The 25,509-nt window shown below is 48.3% G+C and overlaps 2 protein-coding genes across 8 annotated transcripts in view; both read right to left on the bottom strand.

Moving 5' to 3' along the window:
• Positions 1-12,680, bottom strand: part of PCBD2 (pterin-4 alpha-carbinolamine dehydratase 2) — a 50,180-nt gene extending 37,500 nt beyond the window's left edge. For all 3 annotated transcript variants that reach the window (XM_069483644.1, XM_069483643.1, XM_069483642.1), the window contains exons 1-2: positions 12,553-12,680; positions 9,364-9,495 (exon numbers count right to left, since the gene is read on the bottom strand). In XM_069483644.1, the coding sequence (XP_069339745.1) occupies positions 9,364-9,495; positions 12,553-12,636 (216 nt within the window). In that variant the 5' untranslated portion in view covers positions 12,637-12,680. The remainder of the gene's footprint in view (positions 1-9,363; positions 9,496-12,552) is intronic.
• Positions 12,681-14,893: 2,213 nt separating this feature from the next.
• TXNDC15 (thioredoxin domain containing 15) lies at positions 14,894-24,819 on the bottom strand. 5 transcript variants are annotated; one of them, XM_069483638.1, is made up of 6 exons: positions 24,623-24,652; positions 24,238-24,342; positions 18,986-19,473; positions 18,137-18,300; positions 16,983-17,113; positions 14,894-15,376 (listed from the first exon to the last, which is right to left on the bottom strand). In XM_069483638.1, the coding sequence occupies exons 3-6, from the start codon at positions 19,370-19,372 to the stop codon at positions 15,180-15,182; spliced, it is 879 nt and encodes a 292-aa protein (XP_069339739.1). In that variant the 5' UTR covers positions 19,373-19,473; positions 24,238-24,342; positions 24,623-24,652; the 3' UTR covers positions 14,894-15,179. The 5 variants fall into 5 exon arrangements, with proteins under 5 accessions (XP_069339739.1, XP_069339738.1, XP_069339742.1 ...); XM_069483637.1 differs by lacking the exon at positions 24,623-24,652 and adding an exon at positions 20,330-20,655 and having other exon boundaries at positions 24,238-24,553; XM_069483641.1 differs by lacking the exon at positions 24,238-24,342 and having other exon boundaries at positions 24,623-24,819.
• Positions 24,820-25,509: the final 690 nt, after the last annotated feature.

Here is a 25,509-nt window from a genome sequence, read left to right as displayed (position 1 = left end):
TTAGCAGCGTTTGCTGTTTTGATAGGATTGACTTTAACGATACAATTAAATGACCTCCGATTGCTCAACAGTGATACCTGGGTTACTCCCAAACAAGTACAGCTTTGTGTGTTTCAACCGGTGAACATTCCCTTTCTCAGGGAAGTACGGGAAAACCCGTTTAAGGGAGAAAACTAATCCAACAAGTAGTCCTTGGAAAACAAGGTATCTCCTAAAAAAACAAACACAAAACAACCAGCTTTCTGTATCACCGCAGGATCTAAAAAGTTGCTGTAGGAACCAGGGATGTAAGTCTGGCCCCTACTAACTGTGACATGACCCAGTGTGACCACAAGCAATCCCACGGTCTTGGTCTGGTTCAGTGTCCCGTGAGATTCAGGGACTGAGTTACAGTGGCCCGTTCCAGCCTCAATCAGAAGGACGATGTGGTGGTAAATTATCCGCAACGCAGGGGAAAGGATGTCACTGCTTTGTTTTGTCTAAAACGATGTAGAAAAAAGAGCAGAACACGTAGAGCTCAGAGCCAGGGAAGAAGAACCTCACCCACCTGTCCACATGTTGGACCCAAGCCCTCCGAAAGGCAGACAGCACCCGGCCACCACCCAGCCACAGGAACGTGAGTACAGCACTGCCTAAGAGCTGACTGGCTGCTCCATCAGGCACCCAAGATCTGTATTCCGACACCCCTGAATGCAAGTTTGTACGACACGGCCCTGATGCACCTCTGTTGACAAAAGCCCTGTGCCAACCTGAACACTACTGATAATGACCGTACTGAAGCAGTGGGCAGGCATAGCAAAGAAAAGCAGAAACAGAACAGAAAAGAGCAAGACTAAAATACTTTTAAGTTATTATTTAAAGTCCCCTTTCAATTACTTTCTGCAATTATTGAGCCAGCAGTCCATTGTTATTAATTCACAGTCAGCCTATTTAAGCGGTACCAGCAATGCAGGCTGGAAACAAATGCCTCAGTAATTTCCTAACTCGAGCGTTATTTTCTTGTCAGTTAAATTTAAAGCAACCCATTTGTGACCACTTTATACCAAGCTAATCTCATATAAAGTGCTTCCCAAACCCTAACAGCTACACTAAGGTTTTATACTAATGAAAGCAATTTACATAAATGAAATTTATGTCAATGCATTTCATGACAAATTTTTTATTTTATAATAATTATGGTACTTATATGATAACATCTGTTGATATTCACAGTCTAAACCTGGCAAAGATTTAAACCCACAACATTTTCCATGCATCATGTACATTATCTGTGAAAAGCAATAAAAAAAAGCAATGAATGCATTAATCATACCAATATCATCTGCAAAGCATAAATCTGAAATACCTTTCACGTCAGCTCAAACTGCTTTTTTATTTTTTACACACCTGATTTTACGCCATCTGTAAGAGGGCAAGACAAAGACTGTTGAGGAAATTATACTGCTCGGCTGTTTGACTTTCACAAAATACTCAGGCTAAGTTCTGTAAACAGAAGATTTACTACACAACTAAGAAAAACTGATGTAGTTAAAAGTCCATTTTTATTAAAGGACGGTGTAACGACCACTGTGTTTTCACACTGCAGTGCGGTATCCTAGCTGCACTGTTGACACCTGGTTTATATTTCTCCTCATCTATCTAAGGCACACTGCTTTTGCAAACACACGGCAGGTCTAAACCTACTGCACAACACAAACAACAGAAGCAAGACTCCAGATGATAACGTTTTAGGCTCTTAATTCCCCACCCCGGTGGACACCAGCACTGATGTTCCAGCCACCGCCTGACAACACCAACATGGTCCTGCCCAGGGCTCCCCGAACTGCAGGAAGAACTCCAAAATTAACATCCACATGAACACCACACAGATATTTTTATTAGCTTCTTAAATTTTAGGTAAGGTTTACTAAAACATGTCTTTACTCATCCTTCCAAGAAAAACTATCGACACTTTCTCAGATTTCTAGTCTCTGTGGTCAAGTCACCAGTGGGCACATGTTAAATACAAGCTACCGTGTGTGATAACCATGTAACTTTTCACTTTACCTGGTCCCAGACACACAAACGTTAGCCTCTGTTTTGAAAGCAAGATGACACCTTCTAACCCACATGATGCCCAAGCCATGGGAACATCCTCTCTGGGAGTTCCTCCTACCCTCAACAGGTAGAATATCCTCTCTCAAGCGTGCTCAGATGCATTACTAACTCATAACTTTGATGTGCACAAAAAAGAACTATAAAACCTGAACTAATTCATTCACACTGAGAGCTGCTGAGACCTCCACCGATACCCTGCGGAGGATTGTTAAGACTTTCATCAACAGTTGTCTTTCTTCTGGGATCATCAAGCCTTTGACTTCACTAAGTGTTTCAAAATGTCCACCATAAGCCTATTGTCAAATTCCTCAATAAAACATTTTTATAAAGTAGTCAGCAACAGTAACTTTCAACTTCTCTACAGCAGGAGTTTCTCTGAGCACAGGAGAAATATTCTACAAACCCCCAAGTCGCACATGGTGATGCTGCTGCCAGATGCAGCCCCCCACCGCCACAGCCCAGGCCACGCAGAGGCTCCGCCTCCCTCCCCACTCCAGCTCCAGGGAGCTTCCGACGGCAGCATCACAATAACAGGTAAGTGAACGGGATGAACAACATATAGAACACACGAAGCTTGGGCCCTGCCCTGCCAAGGATACTACACTTCAGCAAACTATTAGACTGAGCCACATAAAAGTGCCATTTTTATAGGTCAAAAGGAGCTGACTATCAGCCCGTTCATATGTTTCAGTCTATACAACCGAACGCCCTGCGGGGCAGACCCACCTAGGAAGCACGATGTGCAGGACCTCCTCCAGGAGTGCAGACAGCCACAGCTCCTTCCCACAAAGCCTGGTCCCTGTCTCCTGAACCAAACGTGCCCTCCATTGCCAGTCGCAAACTCTGTATCTTCCACCCAAAATTCATCATTCGTCCAAAAGGGACCAAACCAAGCCAGGTGCCCAGCACCGCTGCCTACCTATTCCCGACACTCGAACAATGGCGGCCCCAGGTGCCCAGGAAGGAGAGAAGAGGGGACAGCCTTCCTGGGGGGTTGTGTTGCCGCCTGGCCAGTCTGGGCTCCCGCCCTGAAGGGCTCCACCCGCTGGCATCTGGGGAGCTGCTTCCTGGGTCCCGAAGCCAAACCTGCACAGACTTCTAAAGCTTAAAACTGCCTCTGACTTTGTAAGTTTCCTGTTTGTCTCCACACATGACAATGTATAACAAAATCTATCTTTATGGGACACTCACAACTGCATTTCTAACTGACAGTTTGTTCTTTCAATGTGGATACCCTGCAGTTGCCAATCACCTAAGTTTATATGTCATTTATAGACCTCTGTCTCCTTCTGTCTACATGAACAGAGAAAAAGCAAAACTCCTTTACAAATGCCAACCCCACCCTGTCTGAGTCTAAGCATCCCCAGTGTGGAAAGTCCCTGCCTCGAGTCCTGGTATTGCTGTGCTCTGTCTGTTCAGGGAGTGTCACCATCTGCCACCATCATACTGCCCACCAACCCACGGCAGGCTGCGGAGCCCGTGCCCTGCCCCCCAGGCAGAGACCGCCGGCCACAGCCACTGGCACCACGGCTGCTTCACCCACCTACACGCACAGCATCCCTTGGGAATTTCTGCATGTATAAGCTCTAAGTATTTGTATCCATCTGAGCTATCAAACGAATTTGGAACTAACCATATCTTGGAATAAAACCTCTGAGAGAAAAGAAGCTCAGATGTATTTTGCTGGCTATTTACTGTTATAGTAAAACCTGGAATAGCCCAAAGCTTTGAGAAATAGAGTTTTCATCCAGGGTCACTGAAAATGTTCCTAAAATCTATGGTTCCACAGTATGGTTTCCACAGCAGTAAAAGAAATGAAGACAAAGCGAACTTGTGATACCGTTGTATACACACTACATAAGTGAACCATTTAATCACTTCTTGGCCCTTTGGCTAAGATCAAGCGTAGCAAACCACTTCAAAACTGCAACACCCAACCAAAGTGCAATCACTGTCCTGAAGATTTTATCATAAGTAAAACGAAAAGACTACATAAAGAACTGAAAAATGTTCATAACCTATTGAGAAAAACAAACAGAATATATTTTTTATTGCAATGTTCAGCAAAGATTAAAAAACAATATGCTACCAGCCAGTGTGGGTCACACTCTTAGGGGCGAGGTGTCATCATTTCTGACTGTGGCTTCTTCCAGGTTGCAGAGCTGAGGCCAGGAGAGGTGCCTCCGCTGGCACAAGCATAGGGAGCACAGCGGGCCTCCCTGAAGCCCTGCTGAGGGTGGGGCTGCAGCAAGGGCGACATGGAAACGCCTGCTCACGGTAAAGGCTCCAGTGGGCATCCCTACGTATCCAATCTGCATACAGGCGGGATTACATCTGGAAGATAAATTCCTAGGACAATGGGTATGCGGACTGTAAAATTGACAAGCGTTGCTCAATTGCCCTCCAAAAAGATCACATCAAAGACACTCCCAGCTCTTACTATCCAGCTCCCGTCACAGCTGCACGTCCCCCACCAGCCTAGACTCCAAGGACCAGTGTTTTAATCCCTCCTTGCACACGCCCTTATGTCCCCTGCCCCTCTGTTCCTCCACTGCACTCATTTGGCAAAAGTTCAGCCCTTGTTAAGTCCAAGTCTGTACCTACTCCAAGCTCGTGCCAAAGCAGCTGCGCATGGCTGGACAGAACATACAAAATCTTTACTCTAAATGTCTGACCAGAGGCCAGGCACGGTGGCTCACACCTGTAATCCCAGCACTTTGGGAGGCTGAGGCGGGAAGATCACTTGAGGCCAGGAGTTAAAGACCATCCTGGCAACATAGCAAGACTCCCATCTCTACAAAATATAAAAAAATTAGCCAGGTGTGATAGCGCACACCTGTAGTCCTAGCTACTCGGGAGGCTGAGGTGGGAGGATCACCTGAGCCCGGGAACTGGAGGCTGCAGTGAGCTACAATCATGCCATTGCACTCGAGCCCAGCAAGACTCTAGCAAGACTGTCTCTAAAGAGAATAAAAAAAAAAATGTTTGACCATAAATCTGTAGTGACACTGAGAACCGGCCGGCAACCAGCCACATGTCCCAAGTTAGTTCACTGAAGTCTCCACAGTGACTATTCCACGCCTTTTCCTATCTCCCCAGATCTCCAGTACTCCTCCCTCCCACCCCCGCTTACTCTCAGTTGATGACCTCACTAAAATAATAGAAGCAATCAAAAGAGAATTACCTCTTTTTCCCAGGACAAATGTACCAACCTGCTTGCCTCTATTCTCATATACTCTTCCTTCTTTCCTGCCACAATGGATACGCCATCCCTGTGCCCTACTACCCATCTGATCCTGTCCTCTCTTGCCTAGCTAGGACTTTGCTCGCACAATTTCCCCCTCTAAAAACTCACGAACTGCCATCTCCAGCCTGGCTCTCACCCCTTATACCCACCTGCTAACCTGACTGCTCCACTTGATGACTAATATGCATCTCAAACCTGACATGTCCAGAACAGGATCCTGACTTCCCTACCCGCCCCTGCCCCACACCCCGTGTTCCTTAGCAAATGGCACCAGTGGCACCACCCTTCGCCCTATAGCTTGAACCAAAACCTCAGGGCCATCCTTAACCTCCCCTTTTCCCACACCCAATCTTATAGCAAGTCCTGATTATTCTACCTTCAAAATATAATATATGAGGCCCAGACAACCGCACGAGTGCTGTGTGTGGTCTGCATGCCTCCACTCCTGCCCTCCTACCGCCTGCTCTCAGCAGAATGGCCAGGGAGACGTTTATAGAACACAAGACAAATAATGATACTTCCCTGCTTGAAATCCTCCAGAGAATAAAACCCAAACTCCTCACCATGCAAACAAGGCCCCAGTGCTCTGGCCCCTCCCCTCTCTCCTCTCTGTCCATTCCAGAACACCGGCCTTCTGGCTCTGTCTTGGTCACACCAAGATCACTCGGCTTCAGGAGCTGTGCGCTTGCTGTTCTGCCATCTGGGAAGCTCTTCCCTTGGATCTTCACACACTAGTTCCTTGGTTACTCAGGCCTCAGATGTCCCCTCCCCAGAGAGGCCTTTCCAGACCACTCCCCCTTACACAGTGTCTCACCACCCCCCGCCCCGTCACTCTCTGTTCTGATACTTCACTCTTCACCAGCCTCGCCCCTAGCTGAAATTATATTACCTATTCATTTGTTTATTGTCTATTTTCCCCACTACAATGAGAGCTACACGAGCTGGCACAGAGAATACACTTAATAAATATTTGTTGAATTAAGGGATATTACTTTTATGGTAAAAATATTTTTTTTTAATTTAACTGCATGTACAATCACTACATTGTAAATAAACTATACCTATGGAGAAAGACCGAAAAAAAAAAAAAACAAAAAAAACAAAAAAATGAAAGTAGTTGCAATAGGAAATTTTTTTTTTACACCATCCTATTCTTATGTTGCAATATTCCTGTTACAATAAAAAAAAAACATGGCTTTTCTTTCCTAGATGAAAGATGAATGAGTATCTGTCAGTGCCAGAAGGTCACTACCTCGCACGTAAGTTGTGAGCAAGAGAAAAGCAGCTCCTGGTATTTGGGAGCTGGCCTGGTACTGACACCCAGGCCTGGGTGCTCTCCTGAACATCAACATCAGACAAGGCTGCTCTGTGACCAGCATGGATTAAGGCAAAAACAAGACCACCCTGCAACGACACCTGAACACAGACAAAACATGAACACTGTCCAAGCCATGAAACACCAAATAGCCCCCTCTCCCAGCTGATGAGTGACTACTGCTTCCTTTCAATTTAGGCTTTGGCCCTGCTTTATCTTCTTTTATTTTATTGTATTTTATCTTATTCATTTGTTAATATACACAGGTATTTATTTATTTATTTGAGACAAGGTCTTGTTTTTTAACCCAGGCTAGAGTGCAGTGGTGCATTCCTAGGCTCAAGCAATCCTCCTGCCTCACTCTCCCCAGTAGCTGGGACTAGAGGAGCACACCACCAAGCCTGGCTAATTTTTTAATTTTTTGTAGACATGAGCTCTTGCTGTGTTACACAGGCTTGTCTCGAACTCCTAGGCTCAAGCAATCCTTCTGCCTCAGCCTCCCAAAGGGCTGGTATTATAGGCATGGGCCACCACCCTGGCCCTGCTTTAATCTGCTCTCCCAACAGGTAAGATTTATTAAAATACTGAATCATAGAATTACCCATTTCCTGACAGCATCCAATCCAGAGCAAAGTCCCGATTCCTTAAAAACTTTCTGATATTGCCAGTCTGAGCAAGAGCAAGATCCCGTCTCTACAAAAAATAGAAAAATTAGCCAGGTGCAGTGGGGCACACCTATAGTCCTAGCTACTCGGGAGGCTGAGGCAGGAGGATCACTTGAGCCCAGAGTTCGAGACCAGCCTACACAACACAGCAAGAGCTCAACTCTACAAAAAGTAAAAACATTAGCCGGGTGTGGTGGCATGTGCCTGTAGTCCCAGCTACTCTGAAGGCTGAGGCAGGAGGATGATGTGAGCCTGGGAGTTGGAAGCTGCAGTGAGCTCTGATCACATCACTGTACTCCAGGCTGGGTGACAGAGAGACCCCGTCTTTAAAAAAAAAAAAAAAAGCTTTCCAATATCCCCACCACAGGCCCAAATGCTGTGCTAAGTCCTTCTGCTACCGTCCTCCTGAGATGCCCTTGGTACCTGGTGTGCATCCCCCTCACTGCAGTGAGCAATGAGCCCAACCTGTCAGCTACAGGTGTGTTCCTAGTTGTCTGTGGCTGGAAGGCACTGACAGCTGTCATGACATCAGCTGCCGTTACAGGCCACTGTACATGAAGAAGTCATAGGAGCCTGGCTGAGAAACTGACCCCGAGATACAATCTCGATTCTGGCTGTCTGAATACGTTCCCTGACATTGGCTGATTTCTTCTCATCTGCCTCTTTCTCCTAAACGCTGGATAAAAGGAGGAAAAAGTCCAGTTAATTAAATGTCCCAGTGAACAACGTTACAATTAATCCATTATGCCCTGCAAGCTTCCCTGCCCTCACATTTCTGAAAGTCACTCCGAGCGCAAGGTCAGAGTGGTGCTGGGGGACTGACTCATGGGCAGGGCCTGAGGCAACATCACTCAAGTACTTTAAGCCACATGTTCAAGCCCAATAAATTAGGCCAGGCTTAAAGAAGTCAAGCCGTACACATGTAAGAATTTTAATAAGCTTGGAAAATGCTACCTAGAGCTCATACACAAGCTTACTGTACCAAGGGGATTCCCTGCCACCAGCCACCGCGTGCTAAGCCCCTGACAAGAGCTGTCGAGCACGTGGGGCAGCAGGGACAGGGAGCCTGCTTGGGCCAGGTTTCCTCAGGAGCCGGGGACTCGCGGCAGAGGGCTGGCAGCCAGATGGACGGAGAACAGAATAGGGCGTGCAGCTCAGCGGAGCCAACGGCATTTACTAGGAAAACATGCCGGAGGTTCTTTGGTGGAAATCTGGTCCTCACACACCCTTCTAGAAACTAGCAAACACTGTAATCAATGTCTGCATCTATCAAATGCCTGCTTGTACCCAGAACTGTATTAGGTACAATAGAGAGTTATTTAAGCAAACATGGTCTCTGACTTCTAGATGCTGACACCTAATATAAATAAAAACAATAAATCTGTCCAAGGGATTACCAAACTAACTGAACAAACATGAGTAGTCAAGAGCGTTTACCTTATATAAATGCCACGGAGCAGTAACTGCAGGGAAAGTCATGGGAGATGACTCTCTAAACAGGGTGGGGCCCTACTGGAACAGTTACCTTGTTAAAACTGAGTCTCCGAGGGGGAGGGCAGGTTTTAAGAAAAGCTTCCAGAGCTGGCTCGTGAGCCGGGGGAGGGCAAGCCAGTCAGGGAGATGATTTAGAGACAGAAATACAAGTACAGAGGCAAGAAAACTTACCAACTGCCCGGGAAAAGCAGGGGTAACCAGCCAAGGAGGTACACCCTTCCCAACTGGTTTAACTCATGTCCCCTACGTTCGCACCCTCTTTCAATGTTTTTAAAATTTCAAAAGAAACCAAATACCCTAACCAACACCAAATCCAAGCAATAGTGGTTTCAGAATTTGATTTTTCAAATGACACAAACCACCCTCTTCCCTCAGAGCTAAGAGTCGCCCAGCTGGGTGGTAGCAACTGTCAACAAGAATGCAACTCTACCTCTGAACTCCTAAGGGAGGCCTTGGATCCTCAGTCCACACGGGGCCAGACAGCCAGCAGCATCAGAAAGTGACAACAATAGACCATGGCCCTAGCAAGCATTTATAATAATTACCTGATTAAAATTTTTGAAGGAGAACTCTTTGTAGATGGCATCTCTCTCACTGGATTCCGACCATCCTGCTGCTTTAAGGTCGAGCATCACCTGTTCCCGCTCCTCTGCTCCCAGCCGGTGAGCGTCTGCTGACTGGGAAGAGAACACATTTCATATCTTAAAACGCAGAGGTTTACTTAAACTCAAACTTATAGCTCTTAACCTTAAGTAGAGACATAGAAAAAAGTCTCAAGGGCAACAGATTCTTTTTTTTTTTTTTTTTTTTTTTGAGAGAGAGTCTCACTCTGTCACCTGGGCTAGAGTGCTGTGGTGTCAGCCTAGCTCACAGCAACCTCAAACTCCTGGGCTCAAGGGATCCTCCTGCCTCAGCCTCCCGAGTAGCTGGGACTACAGGTGCACACCACCACGCCTGGCTAATTTTTCTATTTTTAATAGAGAGAAGGTCTTGCTTGTGCGCAGGCTGGTCTCGAACTCCTGACCTCAAGGGATCCTCCGGCTTCAGCCTCCCGGAGTGCTTAAGATTACAGGCGTGAGCCACCATGCCAGGCCTCAGGGGCAACAAATTCTAACCATATTTCATTCCTTTGTTCTCAAAAAATAGACCAAAGCAAGGCCAGCTCTGCGTAAAATAAGCTGCCTCCATGGTAGACGTTATCTCTGGTCTCCTTACTGCTACTACAAACTTCACAATTTAGCTTCTCTAGTTCATTCCAGACACAGCTGAGACTGACCATTACCACTGGCCATCCTGGCCACTCAGGAAACTGAGGTAAAAACACTCAGCCAAGGAAACCCTCCTAGTCCACTGGCAGGTCCCGCATGGGAACTCAGGGCTCCACGCTCCCGGTGTGTTGCTCTTGGACGTCCCCACCTCAGCTCGGCAGCCTCCGCCGCTTACTCACACGGGTTTTAACTGTTGGGGATCACCAACCCCTTGCACGTCTGATGAAAACCAATCCCCAAAGGGAAAAAACCAGCGCACATTTACATAGCATTTTGTATAGTAACCCCTAGGAGCCCGCAGATCTTCCAGACTACGGGTCAAAAGCCCTTACCTTAGTGGAGTGACTTCATGAGACACTTTTCTCAGAGCATCAGTAAGACAAACTCCCTCCACGGTTTGGCCAGAGAACTGCCCAGTCCACAGCACTTGTGTGCACTGTCCACCTTGCTCCCACTCGCCCCGGTGATGACAGTCACAAACCCAGGTTCTGTTGGTTAAAAAGCCCATACTTCCGGTGCTATTTGTTTTTCAACTGAAAGAACTCTCAACATCAGGGCCAAAGAGAAGAGATGAATACTCTACTAGACGTCAGGAAAGCTGGGCTCTCATTTCAGGCAACACCTCCTGCCTTCCCTACCCACTTGCAAGGCTACTGAACACTCAGTGAGAGAGGGACACGCACACAGAAAGACGGAACTACAACGAGGGCTCCTCAACAAAAGGCAACAGGGGCTGAGCCCATTCTCCTGATTCTCCACCATTAAGCCGTAACTCACTCTCACTGCAGAAATTCTGATGCCTTTTATTACTGACATTAATATAATTAAGAGGGCAAAGGTGCTTTACCTTGAGACAACTTATTCCATGAAGATGCAAAGAACACCACTAATGAACCCATTTTCTAATTTTTCTTCCTTGCTAGATCAGCTACCCTCCCCCCCAACTAACCAAAGGGAAAAATGAAAATATCTTTTCATTAAACAAAAATATTTAAAACATTATTAAAAACCATTTACTCTTAAAAACAAAAAGATCTATGCATTAGTTTTACGGTGACAGTTCTGACAATTGTACACAGAGGTCTATTTAAAAAATAATCTAAAATTTTTATTAAACACCTAATTTTTCAACTCAGAGCATTTTGGAAAAGAAACAGAATTATGTGTGTCCACACTGAGTAGCTGCAAAGACACTAAACGTGACATGGGTACCGCGGCAGGCAGGCACGTGGAGCCTGTGGCACACTCTGAGCTGTTTTTCTGAGTCTCAGCCACCTGCATGCCCACTGGGACCAGGGGTGTGCGCCCCGGCTCAGGGCAGCTGTCTACCCATCAACAGGGATCATGTCCAAGGCTGGGAAATGGAGCCATTTCATCTACCCAACACCAATGGCCCCAGGGAGGACACACCCTCAAAAGAACACTTTGTGGTGGGCTTAAATTCTTTTCATAAGGGACAGGGGAGTGGTAAAAAACCTAGGATTTGGAGAGAGTAAACTGACTCAAGGCCTAGCTTTGTTCCTTTCAGCTGTGGGGTGCTGAACTTGGCGTCTCTGAACTCCGGTGTCCTCCCCCCTGTCTGTAGTGGGGATATTACAACATCCACCTGCCAAGATTTTCTGAAAGGATTACAGCGATCTCGAACGCGAAGGCACCCAGCATTGAGAAGGGCACGTAGCAGCCGCTCAAATCACGTCAATTCATTTCTTCCCAGAACAACACAATTGCACCTGATCACCAGCACCAAGGACAGGGGTGCGCCTTGCGACACGCCCGGGTGACTGCGAGCACTTCACCTGTGTTCCTACCTTCCTGAGAAGCAAAGTGCTTCTCCTCCGTCTTCGAGCTACTTTAAATTTCTTCCGTCAAAGGATTTCAAGCAGCCCCGAGGGCTCCAACGAGCAACTTAAAAAGAAACGGTGAGTTTAATGCAACACTTTTCCACTGGGTGGTGCTGCACGTTAAAACTTTCCCTCCATTTACTCCAAAATATTAATTTCTGGAGCAGGAAAACTGACCGAACGCCCCTTGGAAGAGGAAAGGAAAACCCGTGTCACCAAAAAAGATAATTTATTAATAATTCCTCCAAAAAATCTGAATTCACCAGGGGGCGACGCCGCTGGCAGGGCGCCGCGAGCCGAGGCAGCCCGCTCTCCCGCGGCGGCGATCTCCGGGACCCAACGGCGCCTCCGGTCGTGAAGCCCCGGGTAGTTTTCCAGCCACTTTTCGTATCTGCTTTTCGCTGTTCAACGGCACTCGTGCTCGTCTGTTTCCGAACAGCAAGTGCGTGGGCCACGGCGGAGTGTTTAAGCCAAGGGAAAGGGGGCCCGGGCCGTGGGTACCCCGGTCTCCGACCCGCGCGTCTGGCAGGTGCCGGGTGACTCACGCCGACCGCAGGCCCGGCCCCCTTCGGGCTGCCCTGGTCCCTCCCGCCTCGCGCTCCTCCCGCACCCGCTCGGCACTCACCATGGCCGCGAGCCTCGGGCTCCAGCCCCGCAGCGCCGCCAACAGGCCCCGCGTCGCCCCCCGCGCCCAGAGCGCCGCCGCCATCGCCGCCCGCCGAGGGCTGCCCGCCGCACTGCCTGCGCGCCGCCTGCCCCGCCGCCCCCGCTCGGCCCCGCCGTCCCGCACAGCCGGCCCCGCCCCGCCCCGCGGGCCCAGGCCCCGAAGGCCCCAGGAGCTGGGCGGCCGCCAGCTCTGTTGGTCGCCCGGCGGGCGCGACACGGCAGCCCCGCGGGCCCCGCAGCGGCGCCGCCCTCGGATCTGCCTCTGGCTTCTCCCCGCGCCGTCCGCGCCCGGGTGCCGCCTCCTCGGTCCGTGCCCGCGCGGCAGGCCGGCTGCCGGGGCCCTGGGCCGGCCCTCCCGTCCTGCTCTTCGGGCCCGGAGCCTGCCCTCGCCTCGGGCGTCGCCCCGCCTCAGACCCGCGCGCCGTCAGACCCGCCGGGGTCCCTGCTGCGCGGTGGGCGCACGGCCGCGCGGGCCGGAGGGTGTCGCGGGCAGGGGCTCGGGGCCGAAGCCGCGGGTTCTGGGGACCGCCCCCACGGTCGTTAATCCAGCACTCGCGGGGGACGGTGAGCCACAGCGGTCAGCCTCGGGGGCCCGTTAAGTCGGGCAGCCGGGGTTCGAATGGGCGCCCCGGTCAGTCTTTGCTCAGCTGCCCAGTCCAAGCCAGCTGGCTCCTCCGTATTTGCGGAGATTGGAATCTGGAAAACCTGGCTTGTACTTTCTAAAAAGTGGCTGTTTCGTGAGCATCCACACAGGCTCAGCACACAGGAACTCTGGAGATAGGTGTGAACATATTTAGATAAATGTTTTCTGGTGTCATTTGGGGGAAGGTATTCTTTGTTTTATACGTATGTGCATTGAATTTTTTTTTTTTTTTTGCTTTTTTGTGATGTAACTGACATACCATAAATTAACTCTTTAAAGCATACAGTGTTTTTTATTAATGTATTCATTTGTATCTTTTTTTTTACTAAATAGTTCAAGCAAATTAATATAAGCAGTTTTGCAGAGGATATAGCAAAAGGTTTTCAAAGAGTGAGAATTCATTTAAGTTCAACCTAGCAGTTGTTAGCAGTTCATCCAATTGGACTTAGAAAAAATAAAGCTTTTGCCTCAAAATGAGCTAACATTTATGGACTTTTGGCCTGACCTTCCTTCTTCCTGTTTGCCCACTTGACAAGATGTAACTGTTTCAAAAGCAAAACTCAGGGAAGAGTCACTATGGAGCCCCTGATCAAATGTCACCGGTCTCAAGGTGTTTATCTCAGACACTCTGGTTTCTTTTGTCTGGTGCAGAAGGCAGACAGATACTAGGTGTGGAATTAAAGGTTGTATTTCCAATATTTACAGTGGGTGTTTGTGATCACAAAAAAGTACTCATTTGCTCATCCAAGTGAGAACTGAAAAATGAACTGGTCGCGTTAGTGACCATTCGCTTTCAGTACGTTTACTTTCATCATTTTCCTTCCTTAACACCACTGGATGAGACTGTGGCATCTCAGGTCTAGTCGTGAAAGCAACGAAAGAAGGATGCTGGGGCCCAGGGAAGTGACATCCACCAACAGCAGCTGTGAATGCTCTGCCCTCACACGTAGCTCCCCAAATAGGATTTAAGTCCCTCAGCAAAGATGCACTGGCTACATCCTCTGTAGTGGATGCCATGCTTGACCTGGGATGGTTTAGCTGGTCTTGGACCACTTCCTCCCCTCTTCCACCTCCCTTTCCCTTAAAACTAGTGTTTCCTGGCTGATCCTCTCTATACTTGAACCTCCTTTCCAAGGAAAAACTGCTCCACATTTCCCTCCAGGGGAACGCCACGTAGCTGATCTCAGTGAAGTGTCAGAAGCAAAGCCATGGATCTGTTGGTCAGTCTGGGAGCTTTCCCTCGCCCCCCAGATGAGCGTAGGGCCCCATTATACATCAAGAGGCAAGAAAATGCTTGTATCTTTGATGGAATAATTCCCACTCTGGGGATTTACCTCCAAGGAAATGAGACTATATGCAACCAACTTAAACTACTTCAAATTCTTTCAGTGAAAGTAGAGACCACAAATGTCAAGGTATTTGACTCTTTTATTTTCCATCAGTTGCTACTTGGAGGGTCACACTAATCAATTCTAGTTACTCTTTCTATAACAACACTTTCTGCTATGGACTCCAGAAGAGAAATTGCAAACAAAAAAATCAACCTTCTTAAACATATATAAGGAATCAAGAGTTTTCTAGAACTATAACCCAAAAGTCCTATTTTTGGTGCCTCAGTAAGCACATTGTCATTAACTCACTACTCCACCAGAATGTCTTCACATTTCAAACTGGTTTACTCTTCACATATTGGATGATGTTCAAGTAGTAAAAATAAGAACAGGGCATTCTAGGGAATATTTTTTTTGCATTTGCTTATTGTAATTCTAGTTAAAATACCAGTTTAGAATTTTTTGACACATTCAATAGTAGGTCAACAAATGCATGATTTTTTTAAGTGAAGTTGCAAATCAATACTTCACTAGAGAAAATGAAACTGTAGCACTAATTTCTGAAATGAAGGATAGAAATTCTTCTTTCCAACTTTTCCTTTCAGTCCATCATTATTCCACATGTTCCTGCTCTTGTCCTGGAATTAGCCACCGAATACTCTCAGTTCGAATGGTAGCATACATAATGAAACTAATTAAAAAGAATAAGGAAAAGACAAGCAGCCAGTCCACACTTTTTATCAACGTGCTGGGAAGAGGGCCTATTTGGTCAGCTTGAGTTACCATCACATTTTTCTTGGCTTCTATACCTGAAAGAGAAATCAATTGTTTCAAATCAGATAGAAAAAGCACCCGCCATAGATTTTTCTGAAATATTATACATGGTATGCACTAAAATAAACACCACTGCTGGGCTATCTGGGATGGATTGCACTTGCCTGTCAGTGTAATTTGTAACTTGCCTTTCCCCACACCACATCAAAGGATCAGGAATCCATTCAGCTGCTCAAAGCCAAAGCACTAGAATTCTGTGAACTCATCAGAGGTTTCTTAGTCAATGCATTGTAAGAGATGTCTTTTGGTCTCTTTTGAGACTAATGTTCAATAAGTAACTAGTAAAGCTTCTCTCCAGAGTCTACAGAATGTTTTCAGAGGTTAATTAATACTAAATTCAAAATGCTTTTTAAATAATTTACTCAAAGAATTGTTAAGAACAACTGGCCACCACTTGGCTCAGTGGTTACCAAAGATGCCTTGACGTAGATTGCACTTGTGTTCTAGGTTTTCTGAAAGCACTCAACAAAATGGCTTCCCCTCCCCACATCAATCTAAATGACAATCTGGGATCCAGTATAAGACTTGGAATAGGGCCCCTGTGTGGCTCACGCCTATAATCCTAGTACTCTGGGAGGCCGAGGTGGGTGGATTGTTTGAGCTCAGGAGTTTGAGACCAGCCTGAGCAAGAGCGAGACCCCCATCTCTAGTAAAAAGCGTAAAAAAAAAAAATAGCCAGGCGTGGTGGTGCATGCCTGTAGGCCCAGCTACTCAGGAGGCTGAGGCAGGAGGATCGCTTGAGCCCAGAAGTTTGAGGTTGCTATGAGCTATGTTCAGGCCACTGCACTCCAGCCTGGGTGACAGAGCAAGACTCTGTCTAAATACATACATACATACATACATACATACATAAGTTTTTGAGGAATGAACTTTTCCAATGGAGAAAATGTCTTCAATTTACAAAGCTCAAACTTTTACAGAGTAAAAAATAAGGCCATATGTTTTGGCAAATATTAAGAAATTAAAATAGCACCTGCAAATGGATTAATAAATGGAACATTAGCAACAAAACTGAACAAAACCACCATACACAACAATGCAGATGCATCTCACAAGGATAATATTAGATGGAAAATGCCATAACAAAAGAATACCTATTAATACTATATGTCTCCATTAATATAAAGTTCAAAACAGGTAACCATCAGGAGTCAAGGTCGTGGCTACCCGTGGGGAAGGCAGGCGCGGTAGAGCCGAGGGGAGCTGGTGTGTTCTGTTTCTTCATCTGAGTCCTGGCTGCCCAGGGGTCCCCTTTGTGAAAATTCATCACTCTAATGAGTTATGCATATTTTTGTGTAAATATCGGACTTAAGTGAAAAATACATATATTAATAAAAATATCTACAAGTGAAATATATAATATGTGAATTATATTTCAAGTAAACTATTTTTTAAAAAAGGTATCTACAACATTAAAATTACCTATTAATGTTAAGCTTGACATTGGGATTTATTTAACAGGATCATAACAGTTCATAACAAAAGAAGTTTTATATCTCAAAGTCCTTCACTTAGGATAAGGTTTATAGCAGATGAGAACCCACAGAAGACATATACTCTCAGCATATTATTTCTACATACCTGTCTGATTAAAAATGAAGATTTTCAGTGTTTCCAGTGTTCGATCTGTATGGTTAAATCTAGCCATCGGTTTAGCTCCTTGAAATAACAAAATGTTAGGAACAGCTACGGTGCCAAACCTGGTGGAGAGGCTACAAACAGAAAGAAGTCAGTCAGTAAACCTGAATGTAATAACAGTGGGCTTTCTCACACAACGACCATATCAGAATGGATGGAAATATACAAATGAGAAAAGGTCAGTTTCATGTGACCTAAGCAGGGACGTTTTTGATACTCAAACTTTAGGCTTTTTAGCTGTTTCTGCCCTCTTTCCTCACGGGGAGTGGGTGGGGACACTCCTGTTCTGCCATCTGAGTGGCTTTCTATGACAGTATGGATGTACCCAGAACAATTATTCCACCATTTCAGTTCCTAACTGTCACAACACGTCATACCAGAAAATTCTAATTCATGGACAAAGCACATAATGTCACTTGACAGAAAAAACTTCCAACTCTTCAGAATACCCATCCCCATCCCTCAAAAAAGATCAACTTCTGGTATGCAATTAGTGTGGAGAGTTTACTGAACATCTAAGAAAGGCAAAAGCCCGATGAATAATATAAAAGAAATGTAAAACAAAAATATGGGTAAATGTCTTTGTAAAGAGCTAAATTAATCTATTATTTTATTGAGTGTCTACCATGGAACATGCACGGGAGAATAAATGTAAGTATGAGGAAAGAAAGAAGGAAAGGAGTGAAAGGAGAGGAAGGAAAGAGAAAGAAAATAAAAGAAGGAAACAAAGAAATCCTGAGTAGACACAGGGCAGAGGTGTGGCGGTGATGTTGTCAGGGGTGGGGACCTAAAATGCAGGTTACAGTCACCAAGGACTATCCTACTGTGATACCGATTGTGCTGATTCAGCCTGGGCCCTCCCCTGCCATCAGGTACCACCACCTGCCACACGGAGAACAGGCCTCCAGAAAGTGACACCACCAGCTCCCTCAGGAGTTTGACAGTCCTCACTCCTCACTCTCGACGTTCCCGTCCTTCAATCTGGTTGCAAAGTTCATGGTCGTCCTCCTCTGCTTCTAACTTCACTAATTACAACCTCCAAATAACTGCAACCATCAGCCAAAAGGCTGAGCACAAACCCCACCGAGCAAAGATACCTGCTGTGCTGAGACGCATCCAGAGCCAAAAAATGAAGAGTTGGAAACGCCCGGGGCAGAGAATTAAAATGCGGGGCCAAGCTGGCAGAGAATCGGCACCACGGGGTGTAAAACAGGACTAGGGTACAGTCGCTGCCGTTTGGGTTCAGAAAGTCCATGAGGTCCTGTGGTGGAAGAAACAAGTGTTAAAGTTAGCAGTGAATGTACGTGCACATTTTCTGAAAGGACACCCAAGAAACGGGAAACGATGCGGCAATGGTGGGTGGGGCGGGGAGGGGAAGGAGGCTGCGTTACATCTTTAAGAAGCTTCTATATTTTCATCCATGAATTGGCAGAAAAGTATTATCAAATGACAAGTTATACACTTTCCGGAAATATGTTAATATTTCTTATAATCGATCAATTTAAATACAGGCATAGCTCGTTGTATTGCACTTGGTCTACTGTGCCTTGTAGATGTTGCCTTTTTTACCAATTTAAGGTAAGTCGAGTCCACTGGTACCATTTTCCCAACAGCCTGTGCTCACTTCATGTCTCTGTGTCACGTCTGGGTAATTCTCACAAGAGTTCCAACTTGTCCATTATTATTCTATCTGTTATGGTATCTGGGATCAGTGATCTTTGATGTTACTATTGTAATTGCTATTACAATTGTCCACATGAGACGGCAACTTCTGTTGCCCTGGCTACAGTGCCGTGGTGTCGTCACAGGTCACCGCAGCCCCAAAACCCTGAGTCGCTGGGACTGCAGCTGTGTGCCACCACGCCTGCCTTCGAAGTTGATGGGGTTTCAAATCATAAAATTAATGTGCTAAAAGTAAGGAAAAGTACTAAATAATTTTTTCTTACCTGAGACATATTTAGAATTTTCAGAGTAAAATTTTCTAATCCCGTCACATTTCTCTCCTCACAGTTCACCTTTGGGGATTTGAGGCTCTCCGTGTTGTTGGCGTCCTCCGTCGGGGCCGGGTCGGATTCTGCCACCTCGGGCTCGGGGTAGTACTCGTCCTCCCTGTCGGGGAAGCTCGCTCCGGCGCTGGTCAGGGAGAAGAGGTTCTCTCGGAGGTGGCACCGCGAGTCCTCCTCTGCTCCAGCGCCGCAAGTGTCGCCGCTGGGCTCTGAGCCCAGTCTGTCCTCAGCCTCCCCAGGAATCACGGACAGCATCACCATGCGGTCCCCACGGCTGTCCAGCCCCAGCACCGCGCCGGCCTCCGCTGCTGCCCCGTCCGGGCCCATCGGGTCGTGCGGGGACCCCTCCTCACTCAGGTACACGGCCCCCACCTGGAGACGGGGACCAGGCTGCTCCTCTGACCATAAGCGATCGCCTTCCTCTGCAACTGAAACACGCCGGCACGTTCAGTCACATTCGACTTCAACATAAACGAACCCCCAAAGAATTCCAGTTCTCCTAAAATACGGAATATCCTCTCTGGAGAAAACAGTTCTCCTTCCCATAAAGCTATCAGAGAGCCGCCCACCAGTCTCCAGGTTAGAAGGAGGGTTACAGGGGGTACTAGACGAATGAATACCAGATAAATAAATGGACAAATATTCACACAGCTTCACGTGGATTATAACCAGAAACATTCCAGCGTGGACATCCAATAAAGAAAATAGAATATAATCACTTTAACATTGTCATTTGTTTGGTAAGAATGCCCAAGAAAATAATAATGGTTTTATGCAAGATTCTCCTAAGGCAGATCTTTGCACACACTGTAAGAGCTCCGTTGAGATGGGCAAGACAAGGGTGATCAAGCCCACTTAACAGATGACCGCTCTGAGGCACAGAGAGGCTCACCGAGGTGCCCAGGGGCACACAGCTAGTAAGCAGCAGAGCCAGGCCTAGGAGCAAAGTCTTCCAGCTGCTGCTCCACAGCGGGCCCTCCCCTCCCGGCCACGCCACCCCGGGGCATGCTGAGCTGCAGGCCTGAGCACGCTGCCTCTGACAGCTGGACTCTGTCCTCCTGCCGCCCTTGGGCTGCGGCCCGCGGGAGTGTCAGCAGCTGGGCTCAGCAGTGTAGGAGCAGCAGGAGGAAGAAGAGGAGGACCTTCCTCCCACTGTGGAGACAGAAGGTGGGTCTTGGGCAAAATGCTCACAGAAGGGAAGAGTCCTGGGCAGTCTCATATGCCCACTTATTGCTAAATCTCCTTCCACCTCTGTGGCAATGACTCCTGCCCTCCAACTCTTACCAGCTCAACACCAGCCGCCAGACTCTGTGCCGGGTGCTGACCGGGGCAAACGAAGGAGGCCAGCTGCCCTCAGGGACGCTCGTGTAGAAGGAGCCAACCGAGTGATGAGCCCTGCGTGCCAGCAGCCTGTCCCTGGGGCGTGAATGACCAACTGGCTTCAGAGTTGGGAAGAGCTTTGGGAGCTCCCTAAGGTATGCACATTTGTACAAAGTCTCAAAGAACGTCCCCACAGAGCTTTGCAGATTCCTTCGGCAATTCGAAAACATTCTCCGGGCATTCTGCTTCCGGCCAAGGTGAAGTAACAGGGACCAGATTTACCTCCCCAACTGAAACAACAGCAACAAAGATCAGACAAAATACACGAAACAGCAGCTTCAGGAAACTAGGTATTAGGCAATGAAGGACAGCGGTCCCTGTGAAACAGGAAACCAATGAAGAGAGCCCTACAGCTGCTCCGGCTCCTCGCCCGGAGGAGTTCACAGCCTCAGGGAGGGAAACCCAGGTGCAGCGCAGCAGACTCTGAGCTGAGGAGATGGGACCACGACAGCCAGAGACCGTGGGACGGAACACTGGCGATGAGGGAGCTGCAGGGGGAGAGGACTCCCCCCACCCGGCAAGTACGCAGCAGCGCACTGATCAGCACACGCATGTGAGGAACCCACCCAAAGCCAGGGAAAGAACTGCCAGAAAGGATTAGAGGGAACAATCCCCAACACTTGCCCGGAGCAGGGAAAAGTACCTGTTGCTACTAGACTGGGAAACTTCATAACTCACAGGGCACAGAGCAGAGCACGCAAAAGGATCTGCCTCGGTAGTGGGCACAATTAACCCCGGAATAAATACAGCTCTGCGTGCACCTAACAAACCTCAAACACAAAATCTGAAAGGATCAAACCACTTTCAAGTGACTTAACTGTACCCAAAAACAAAGTTTAAGGATATGTATAGGAATACTAAAATATCCGGCACTCAACAAGGTGAAACTCATGCCCAGCATCCAGTCAAAAATGCCCAGACATGCAAAGAAGCAGGAAAATACGATCCATCACTCAGCACTGACCCAGCGCTTGCACAGATGTCAGAGTCAGCAGACAAGGACACTAAAACAGTAGTCATAACCATAGTACATATGTTCAAAAAGTTAAGTAGATGTAGAGATATAAGATGTTAAAAAAAGTTCAAATCCCTAAAGATGAAAACTTCAAAAACTACACTAAGAACACTGCACTAGATGGGATTAATGGTAGATTAGACATTGCAGAAGAAAAGAGTAGTGAACTTGAAGTCATAGCAATACAACCTGTCCAAAATGAAATACACAGTGCTAGGTGTACTGGCTCACGCCTGCATCCCAGCACTTTGAGAGGCTGAGGCAGGAGGATGGCTTGAGGCCAAGTTCGAGACCAGCCTGGCGAACAATATAGTGAGACCCCATCTCTAAAAAAAAAAAAAAGAAAGAAAGAGAAAAAAAGAATCCAAAAAAAGAGCATCGGTGAGCTGTGAAATTTCAAGTGGTCTAATGTACAGGTAACCGCAGTATTGGAATGAGAGAAGACAGTGAGGGGGACAGAAAAATATTTGAAGAAATCATAACCAAAAACTTTCCAAACTTGATGAAAACTGTAAATCCATAGCTCCAAGAACCTCAACAAACCCCAAGCTGAACAAACTACACCAAGGCAAATCATAATCAAACTGCTCAAAACCAGTCACAAAGAGAAAAATCGTCAAAGCAGCCGAAGAAAAAAAGACTTGTTATGTACAGAGGAAAAAAGATAAGGATGACAGCGGATTTCTCGTTGGAAACAATGCAAGCAAGAGCAGCATCTTTAAAGCACCTAAATAAAAAAACCTGTAAATCTAGAATTCTATACCCAGTAAAAATATCTTTTAAGAACAAAAGTGAAATAAATACTTCATACATACAAAAACTGAAAGAATTCATTACCAGCAGACCCACACAACAAAAACCTTCAGGAACTCCTTCACTCAGAAAAAATTATGACACCAGATCAAAATATGGATCTACATAAAGGAATAAATGGTAACTACACGTATAAATATATGTGATTCTTTCCAAAAATCTAGCTGTAAAGCAGACAAGGAAGATAGGTTAGTTTTGTCACAAGCAGACAAGGGGCTAATGGAGGTTTCTATTTGGTTGTAGGACACAGGAGCAATGTGAACATACTAAAGGTGATGGTAAAACAGGTAAGGCGGGAGAAGTGACAAGGTAAGGCTAGACAGGGCAGAGTTTATAGGGCTTGGGCAGCAAGGTGAGTCTTTGGCAGAAGGTCAAACACTTCTGTGACTACAACACAGAGAAAGGGCTGGGTGCCTGGGCGAGGAGCTTTGCCAATTTGGTGGGGGCGGGATCGAATTTGTGGTCTTTCTATGACCTTTGGCCAGTGAACTTCCTCTGTCCACATCCCATGATGACCAGTGATCCACCCCATGGCTGACGTTGTCTCCAGGATCTGCATGCATGTGACCCTGACTGCAAGGTGGGCTCACGCTGACAATTAAGCCCTCTGAATCAGCCAGGGTCCTGCCAAGAAACAGCACATTTCACTTGGGCAATTTCAGGAGAGTTTAATAAAGGGACCAGGGACCGCCAATGTGGGGGCTGGGCGTAGAGAAACTAAGAGCAATGATGAGGCAGTCCACGGCCAGGGATGGCAGAGGGGAGCCAGTTACCACTCACAGACCTTGAGGGTCCAGAGGCAGAAGCAGCCACAGAACCTTGAAACACAAGGGCAACACAGAGGCAGCTTTCTAGAAGTCATCGCCTTTCACTAGGGGGACACAGCCAGCCTGTATTATATCCTGACCTTACTCTCCCCTCATTCCAACCAAAAGGAAGCCAGAAGACAGGACAGCCGGTATTTATTCCACACAGGGCACAGAACAGGGTGGAGAACCTGGAGAATGACATCCAGCACATGCCATCATCCCTGTGAGGCTGGCAGTGAGGTGCAGTGACAATACAGAGGTTTGGCTGGGAAGTCAAGCAGAATGTTTGAATCATGGCTCCTCGGCTTCTGGCTGTATGACCTTGGCAAAGGTCTTACCAGCTCTGAGTCTCAGTTTACTCATCTATAAAACAGGAACAGCTTTGGGAGGCCAAGTTGGGGGATTGCTGGAGGCCAGGAGTTCGATACCAGCTTGGCAACATAGCAAGACCTCATCTCTACAATAAAACTTAGCCAGGTGTGGTGCCAGGCACCTGTAGTCCCAGCTACTCAGGAGGCTAAGGCAGAGGATGGCTTGAGCCCAGGAGTTCCAGGCCCTAGTGCGCTATGATCCTGCTCTGCCACTGCACTCCCGCCTGGGTGACAGAGTAAGACCCTGGGGGAGAGGGGGAACAGTAACATCTGAAGAAGCATTTACAGATTAAATAAAACGATGCTCCCAAAGCACTAAGCACAGTGCCTGGCAGTGAGCGCTTTTGTTGTGCTACTTTCCTCTCCTTGCTGGGCAAGTCTATCGCCCTGCCTGCTTCCAAGACACCCCGGGGAAAGGAAAGACCTGCCTATTCCCGCCAAGGTCCCAACGACAAGCAAGGCCAAAGACGGTGGACCGTGGCAGGACCGCGAAATGGGGTGGAGGAGCCGTGAGAATAAGGCCGCGCCCCACCCGGCCGTGCCTCCAGGGCAACAGCTTCCCCACGTGCAGGGGTCCCCGAGAGCATGCCCTGGCACGCTGGGGGGCACCCCGGTAGTCTCCTGTGTTCTCCCGTACGTCCTTCACGCAGGCATCCGAGCAAGGGTGGCCTCCTGGAGACAGTGGTCCAGCAGGGCGGACTCCGGCTCGGCCGCCGACCGGAAGCGCAAACTGAGAAAGGCCGCGGGGCCCCTCTGAGCCTCGGCATCTTCATTTGAGAAACGGAGACACCAGTGGGAACCGACCTGACGGGCTTGGCGGGCGTCAAAGGAGACGACGATGTAGAGCACTGGGCACAGCTCCTGGCTCCCAGTGGGGCCACCGTAAACGCCGGCTATTTGTTATGATTCCTGTTAACAACGACGTGCTCATCCCGAGAGGGTCCCTGCTGCTGACACATGCCGGCCGAAGGGGGCCTGGGCGCGGCCGCCGCCCGCCGAGCCCCTCCGCCGCCCGGCGCCGGGGCGCACCCGAGGGAACAGGCCGGGGACAGGCGCCGGGGGCGCGCCGGGAAGAGGCGCGCGTCGCCGGCCTTCGCGCCGGTCAAGAGCGTGGCCCGGTCGGACCCCCCCGGCCCGGTCCTCTCACAGCCCGCCTGCCGCCCCCGGCCCCGGCCCAGCCCGCACTCACCCTCCACGCCGCGGGCGGGAAGCCCCAGCGCCCACAGCAGTAACTGCCACCAACCGAGAAGCCGCATGGCGCGGGGCGGGCGGCGGCCGGCGGCCGGGACCACCCCCAGGCGGACGGGCAACGGGCGCACGGCGAGGAGAGTCGCGCTTCCGACCGGAGGAGGGCTGGGGGTGGAGAGCCCGGGCGCGCGGGCGCGGGCCCGCGCCGCCATCTTGGCACCTGGCAGCCGCCGCGGGCGCCATTTTGGAGTCGGGCGGACGGTCTCTGGCCTGTGGCCTGCGTCGCCGGCCTTGAGACCCCTCTAGGAGGCAAGCACCAAGCGTTGCAAGTCGTTTCGAACTCTGCTGACCCTAACTGAAGTCCAGAGCGGTGTTCCGGCAGGGGCCCGTGGCCTCCTTTGTTCCCGCACGAGTCAGGGCCCGGCTACTTGGAGCACAGCGCCCACCCGGGAAGGGTTTCCATGCTTCACTCACGGAGCCAAAAGGCCCAGAAGCCTTCTTCCGGTGCGCCCTCCAGGTGCAGCACCGTTGGAGGCTGTAAACGTTAGAATCCCTTCCGTTTCCCACGCTGCCTTACCTGGAGTTGCCAGATAGGATACCAGATACCCAGTTAAATTTGAATTTCACATAAACAATGAGTAATTTTTACCATAAGGGACATGCCTTATAACTGAGCATCCTACAATTTTATTTGCTCTATCTGGCAACTCTAACCCTATCAGTCTACTCAGGGGAAGAGATGTTGGTTGGTTGGTTGGTTGGTTTCAACTAATTCAGCTACAAGGCATTCTTCCTCCTTAAACCACCCACCCAGGGCAGGGGCCATGAGCATCTGCTGTGGGTCATAATGGAGGTGGAGCCCATCTCTGTTCTTACAGAGATAAAATT

Source organism: Eulemur rufifrons, chromosome 10, assembly GCF_041146395.1.
Source record: "Eulemur rufifrons isolate Redbay chromosome 10, OSU_ERuf_1, whole genome shotgun sequence".
Lineage (NCBI taxonomy): Eukaryota > Metazoa > Chordata > Mammalia > Primates > Lemuridae > Eulemur > Eulemur rufifrons.
This window is presented reverse-complemented; position numbering and strand designations above follow the sequence as displayed.

Coding starts and splice junctions, on each gene's coding strand:
- TXNDC15 (XM_069483641.1), bottom strand. CDS start 24,689: ATGCGGCTTCTCGGTTGGTGGCAGTTACTGCTGTGGGCGCTGGGGCTT. Junction 18,301..18,985: donor AAATTCTAAATATGTCTCAG/GTAAGAAAAAAT, acceptor CTTCCACCACAG/GACCTCATGGACTTTCTGAA. Junction 17,114..18,136: donor GATGCGTCTCAGCACAGCAG/GTATCTTTGCTC, acceptor TTCTGTTTGTAG/CCTCTCCACCAGGTTTGGCA.